Source organism: Ipomoea nil, unplaced genomic scaffold, assembly GCF_001879475.1.
Source record: "Ipomoea nil cultivar Tokyo-kokei standard unplaced genomic scaffold, Asagao_1.1 scaffold1074, whole genome shotgun sequence".
NCBI classification, from domain to species: Eukaryota; Viridiplantae; Streptophyta; class Magnoliopsida; order Solanales; family Convolvulaceae; genus Ipomoea; species Ipomoea nil.
The window spans coordinates 2,946,076-2,952,726 of NW_017617502.1; the positions used below are offsets into that span (position 1 = coordinate 2,946,076).

General features: G+C 36.4%; 1 protein-coding gene across 3 annotated transcripts; it reads right to left on the reverse strand.

Moving 5' to 3' along the window:
• Positions 1-3,086: 3,086 nt before the first annotated feature.
• Positions 3,087-5,933, reverse strand: LOC109182920 (transcription factor bHLH62-like). 3 transcript variants are annotated; one of them, XM_019333175.1, is made up of 9 exons: positions 5,118-5,933; positions 4,962-5,084; positions 4,665-4,868; positions 4,364-4,429; positions 4,188-4,256; positions 4,015-4,092; positions 3,727-3,909; positions 3,516-3,612; positions 3,087-3,417 (listed from the first exon to the last, which is right to left on the reverse strand). In XM_019333175.1, exons 1-9 carry the CDS (start codon positions 5,787-5,789, stop codon positions 3,407-3,409), a joined length of 1,503 nt encoding a protein of 500 aa, XP_019188720.1. In that variant the 5' UTR covers positions 5,790-5,933; the 3' UTR covers positions 3,087-3,406. The 3 variants fall into 3 exon arrangements, with proteins under 3 accessions (XP_019188720.1, XP_019188718.1, XP_019188719.1); XM_019333173.1 differs by having other exon boundaries at positions 3,087-3,427; XM_019333174.1 differs by having other exon boundaries at positions 3,087-3,424; positions 5,118-5,932.
• Between the last annotated feature and the right edge of the window lie 718 nt (positions 5,934-6,651).

Here is a 6,651-nt window from a genome sequence, read left to right on the forward strand (position 1 = left end):
TATAATTTTCGTTACTCATACAACTACCAGAAAATTGGACTTAATCTCATCCATGTTATGCACATTGATCTAGAGATTAACCCAAATCTAAAATAAAATTATCCCATCATATTCATATGGCAAATTATTGTGTGGACCATGGTGCACATATTATTATGTGGATCATAACAAAAAGTACATTTTTAAAATATTAAAAGTACATTATTAATATACTGAATATACATTATGTAAAATAATATACTTTCAGTACTTAAATAATATACTTTCTTTGAATATAATGTACATTATATAAAAGTATAGTCCACGCAACAATAATGATTGTATTCATATTCATATTCAAACAAAAGTGGAAATCATAAATAAGATAACGTTTAGCTGTCAGTTTATACCTTAAATTAATATTGATGATAAGCCCATCCTGTTTAGAGTATTTCCTTTTGGTAATCTGGGTAAATTGGTAATTGCATATAAGACAAAATATTGGTGGTTTAAATTAACAAAGGATCAACGTTAATCAAACAGGGTTTTGTCTTTTTATCCAATGAAAATTACGGCTTTGTTCATTTTATTCACGGACAAAACATCCTGCCTCCAAATCTTCATCAACTAATAGGATTGCAATTATATGCTTTGATTATTATTAAAAGGTCAATTTTTAAAAATAGCCCTTATATTATGATATTGCTATCAAATTGGCCCCTCTTTCCCACAATAGTTATTGCGTGAACCTTGGTCCGCGTGGTCCACACAGTTGCGTGGACCACGGTCTAAAAACGATGTCGTTTTGCGTAATTTATTATTTTTTTACGCTACTCACTGCAACATATATTTTTATAATTTTAACTCATAAAGTACATTATCTTACCCTAGAAGTTTCATTATTCTAACACATAATGTACATTATTCTAACACATAAAATACATTATTCTAATTCATAATGTATATTATTCTAACTTATAAACTTCAACGACGTCATTTTGAACTGTGATACACACAATAATTTGCCTCTTTCTCACTTTTTTTTTTTTTTTTGCCACTATTTTTTTTCATATAACTTCGAGAAGGGTTAATTAGCTCATATTTGACTATTTGAGAGCTCCATCTAAATTCCATTTCTACCCAAGTCTCAAACAAATCTAAATTCATCTGTCTTAGATTTTTTTTTTTTTTTTTTTAAATAAAAGTTAAAAAATCTTGTAAAATCCGTTACCATTATATAAAGAGTTAATTCTGAACTTAGTCTTTCGATCATCACTTATTTTCAATTTTAGTCATTAATTTTTAAAACTACGAAATCTAGTCATTTAGTATTGAATCGTTTCCAATTGCAATCAACTGTATGATTTTTTTGTGTGAACCGTTAAAATTGAGGGTGAACTTAAGACTAGTAGAACAAAATAGGGCAATGGTCATGACTTTCCAATTTTACACTCAATGTAAACAATTCACATAGGAAAAAGATAACGGCAGATTACAATTTGAAAAGATTCAATACTCAATGACTAAATTTGGTAGTTTTAAAAGTTAATGGCTAAAATTAAAAATAAGTGATAGTAAAAAAAAAAAAAACTAAATTTAGTATTAACTCTTTTGTAAAAAAAAAAAAAAAATAATAATAATAATAATAATAATACTTTTTGCTTTAAGAAAAACATAGGGGACAAAGCAAATTATTAAAAGATAAAGAATTTAGTAAAGAAATGACGAGTCATACGCATTACTTAACATGACTACTCTCCTTCATTTTTTTTTTTCTTGTCTGTCACCCAAAATATATTAAGTAATCTTTAAATAAAAAAATAATTTTGTTTAACTCTTTTGCACAAAAGGACCAGTTTCAAGGAATCTTTCCCATTATTATAATTAAATAAGGGTGATCAGAGGGCCAATAATAGAAGTTGTAATAAAATAAGCATATGACAAGGCTGCAAGGCAACAATATTGTTGTTAAATCCCAAAACCTTCATTTTTACTAACCACTCCTCATCAAATGATTAATCAAATCTTTTCTTTTATAAGTGCATCTGTATTACACAACATTTTCTGTCTTCATAATATTTCTTCTGAACAAAATGATAAGAAATTAAATTTGACAACCAAGTTTCTTGTGGGAGTGAGAAGCAAATTACAAGTGTTTTTGGTTTTTTGTGTTTTTATTTGTTAGACCACGAGGTAGAGTCTCTATTTGTACCGGTTCTTGTTAGGATCAAGCGCTTACCAGTTGTCACTTACGCCAAAAGCTATAGCTAGTAACGAAGATGTAACTTTATTTTCTTATAGCAACGCTTACCACTTATGCCAAAATCTATAACTAGTAGCGAAGACGCAACTTTATGTCCTTATAGCGCCACAAATTTTCGAGACGTTGGGTGCTGGACTTGGCCTTTACCGGCCTCCACCCAACAATTCCCCTCGACCTGGATTTGATATCACTTGTTAGGATCAAATGCTTACAACTTACGCCAAAAGCTACAACTAGCTAGTAACGAAAGCTCAACTTTATTTCTTTATACTGTCACACAATTTTGAGACCCGTGGGGCTGGACTTGGCCCTTTATCCGCCTTCGCCCAACAATCCCTCAATCATTGAGTGTTAGACTTGGCCTTTATCGGCCTCCACCCAACAGTTTTGAACTTCCGACAAGTGCACAGTCACCCACGCTAACCAAACTGGTTACGTGAGCGGTGTTTATTTGTTAATTGATTGATTTGTTTTGTGTAGAGTGAAAACTGAAAGGAAAGGGGAGGGTAACAGAAACTTGTCCTTCTAGCTAATCTCTGAAAATTACAGGAGGCCTTAAAATGTGGCAAAAATCATGGTTGACTGCAGAAGAAGCAAGTAGCCATTAATGATTCAGATTAAGACTTTTTGATAGAGCAAAGCATACAGCTGGTGGCAACAAAACCTAACTAATAATCATAACCACAAGGAAAATGGGGTTTATCACTGTATTATAATTTGACATCAATGGTAAGCAAATCTATAAAAAAGATTGCATTATATCATGTCAATTCATATCAGATGGTTGATAACTAATTAGTCATTGCTTATCCTAATAATAATCCACTACACCTTTACCAATTGCTTTACAAAGGAATCATAATACTATATCTTTTATATAATATATAAAATATATTACAAATGGACCCTTTAATGGCCTTGCCACCAAATTACACTTTGCTTTCTAAAATGATATACTAAATAGTAAAAATACTACACCCAAAGAAAAATTATTAGGTGCCAAAATCAATTACAATTATAAGAATAAAAAAGGGAAACTAATCATATCATCTCAGATTAGACCTAAATAGGGGATTAGCATTTAGCAATTCTCTTCCTATATACAGTAATCTCTTCTCCGGGCTTCCAGTCAAGAATAAACCAAAGGTGATTACAGCTCCATTTTCATGTGAGGGCTACTCACTGCTGCATTAAACAATTATCATCATCATAAGTAATCAAAACTACCCACTTGGTAAAAATATTTAATTTCACTGCCAAATCCTAAAATTACCAGGGTAGTTTTGTGGGTGCAAAGCCATATCTTTTCTGGGGTTTTGGTTGAGTCCCATTTGGACAACACTTTGAAGGTCATCATCACATAGAGGGAACTGGAATGAAATAAAGTTCACCATAAATCTCCAAGAAACACCATATTTACTTGCCACTTTTAAACTGGGATGACATGAATTGTGGTTTGTAGAGTTGGTGGGCAGTTAAATTACCTGACTAAGGGTTTCACCGAATCCGTCTAGGGAAGGTAACTGCATTCCTAGGGGGTCCACTTGGCATCGGCTCACTCCCCCATTGGTATGTTGTTGTTGAGGAATTTGCAGGTGCTGATGCATAACATGGAAAGTTGGTAGCGAGGAATCCAATGGGCACATTGAACCATTGGGTTGACATATCTGAACAAACATGGTCGGTCCCGGGTTAGCGTTTTCTGTTGCAAATAGCCAAAAATGGCCATTACACGAGAGGCGTAACATAACACTAGTAGGATTAATACTCACATCCTTGGGTGGCATGAGATGATTGTCAATGTTAAAATCGAGTCTTGGGTTTACAGATGCTAACTTCATAGATAAGAACTACAAGAAATAACGCAAGATAGATAGTTTATTAGCTCCTATAAACCAAGATATATCAAGATTCTGTTTTTAACTAATACAGAGCACTAATTTACCTCAACTTGTCTTTGCAGGGATTGAACATAGTTTATAATTTCATCCAGCATGAGTGCTTTCCCAGTTACCTGGATGAAAATTAGCCTTAAATTGTCAGAGAACTGAATAGACTAATAATGAGAGCAAGATTTCTCTGACCAAAACTAATAATAATAGTCAAACAATTCCTGCTCACCTTATTACAGCCTGGGACAAGATCTTGTAGAAGCTTCATTCTTTCACTAATTTTCTCTCTTCTTACCTAATCCAAATTGCAAAACAGCCTGTCATTTTTCACAATCACTATTGAAATAACAATAAAACCCGGAAAAACTAATATGATCGGCACTTTGCCTCTTAATTGGGTCGGTCCAGTGCAATTAGGCCGGGCTAATGTAAACGGGAATTAGTCTGAATATTGTATGTATAGGCTTATACGAGAATTAGTTTGAATATGATACGGGCTCAAAGGTGGCTCTTTTAATTAGGTAACTCACTCTTTCTGCAAGACTATGGCTATCAGTAGCTTGGCCCCTTCTTGCTCTAACATGAATATAATCCTTTGGTGGCTCCGGAGGCTTCTGGGATTGCTTTTCACTATCATCTCCTGTGGTTTTATTACCACCATTTTCGCTCCCATTTCCTTCAGTTGCCTTGGATCGTTTCAGGCTTGGATTATTATTATTATCTGCTTCAATACCCTGAAATGAAGAGAGTTTTTCTTTAAATTAATCACATTTTCAGTTCATATCTGGAATTAAAAACCAAATTGATCGAATTGAGTTGATTGATACCTTATCTTCCTTAGCTTTCCCTCTTGAAGGAGCTTTCCTCTTCCTGGAAGTCAAATCATTAGGGCTTTTCGACCCGGTACTGGGCACTTGCTCCGAAACAGAGGATGCCTCGTTAGAATTGGCGGGAGCTCCTCCATTGGAGCTACCCAGCTTGTGATCAGAGCCCGGAACCGGAGGAAATGGGTTTTCCGGCTTCAATTCCGGACGGGATAGACCGGAATTCCTGTTTTGCACCGGGGATCCACCTTGCTTAAGAGCAGGGCTACTCGAAACCCTAGGCAACCTGGCATTACCCATTAATGGAGCACCAGATCTATACGGCGTTTCAGACCCCAATTGGCTCGTTCTGCCGTTGAAGCTACGGCTCCCGAAGCAAGAAAACTTGGCGGCTCTCTCGGCGAAGCCGGGATCAGCGGAGAGCGCCGGCAGAGGAGGCGGGTGGTGGTTCCCCAAACTGGGCAACCGGAGCTTGGGAGGAGAGCTCAGAGGCGTGCTGTAGCACGAAGTGTTAGCACTGTGAATGTTAATGTTAGCGTCACTGTTCCCAGAATATGAGCCGGCCACGGCGCCGGCGGCGATGAAGGACGGGGGAGAGCTGCAAATGTTGCCGAGTTTTCCGATGAGTTCACGTAATGCTAAGCCCTCGGACACGGCGGAGGCGGCAGGGGAGGACTCCATGGAGCTCAGGGCAGACTCGAATTGGGTGTAGTGATCAAGAGAATCGTCCCAATTCGGGTTCATAATGCAATCCGAAGAGCTCCAGCTGGGCACTGAGAACGGGAATGGTGGCGGGGGAGTTGCACCGTTCAAGAAATAATCTTTCTCCATACCCAGAAAAGAATTAAAGGCAAGAATGAGATCAGAAAGGAGGAGAAAAAGGAAGGAGAAGAAGAAAAGAAGAAGAAGAAGATGGTTTCTGTAAGTGCAAGAAAAGCAAAGGGAAAAAGAGAAGTGGGGAAGAAGAGGGGGAGAGAAGAAGAGCGAGTAAAGGAAGTTATATAGCCGAAAATGTAAAGCTGTGCGCTTTGACCTTTTCTGTGAATGTTTTTATTTTTTTATGTTTTCAAAATAATGGAAAATTGTTTCGAGTGATCTTAATGTAGTTAGTTCGGAGCCTGACTTTAAAATTATTATCAAAGGTGAATTGGATTTCTTCTGTGAAAGATTAAGATATGATCAGAGATGATTGTATGATTCGTAATTTACCTTCGCAGTAGTTTTAGGGGCTGAGTCTGTAGACTTAGAATTAGTCCGACAATATAAACACGAATGTACTCGCATTTGACCTTGTCTGTCGAACGATGGAATCACTTTGAGAGACCCAACTGAAATCACTCATATAAAAAAAAATGGAAAATTAGTGGAATTTTCGAGTGGGGAAGGGGAGAAAGAGGAAGTTATAGGCGGAAAGAACGGAAAGGAAGGGGTTAAAGCGGGTGCCGGGACTTGAACGTCAGAGAAGAGAAGAAAACTAGAAAAGCAGTTAATTGTAGAGCCTCTAGACTCTCCAGGTTGCATTAGCACATACAGGAGGAACTCTTCCAATTCACCACGCTTATCCTACTTCCATTAGCCCACCAACATTTCCCATCATTGCCAATCACAATTTTAAACTTTTTTTTTTAATTTATGATTATATGAACAAATCCAAAATGTCTAAATAGTATTTTGGGGAAATAACACTTTTTTT

Excerpts from the sequence above, each read along its gene's own strand:
- LOC109182920 (XM_019333173.1), bottom strand. The coding sequence starts at position 5,789 with ATGGAGAAAGATTATTTCTTGAACGGTGCAACTCCCCCGCCACCATTC. Across the intron at positions 4,093-4,187 it reads CCCTGCAAAGACAAGTTGAG|TTCTTATCTATGAAGTTAGC; the intron begins GTAAATTAGTGC and ends TATTTCTTGTAG. Across the intron at positions 3,613-3,726 it reads TCGGTGAAACCCTTAGTCAG|TTCCCTCTATGTGATGATGA; the intron begins GTAATTTAACTG and ends ATTTCATTCCAG.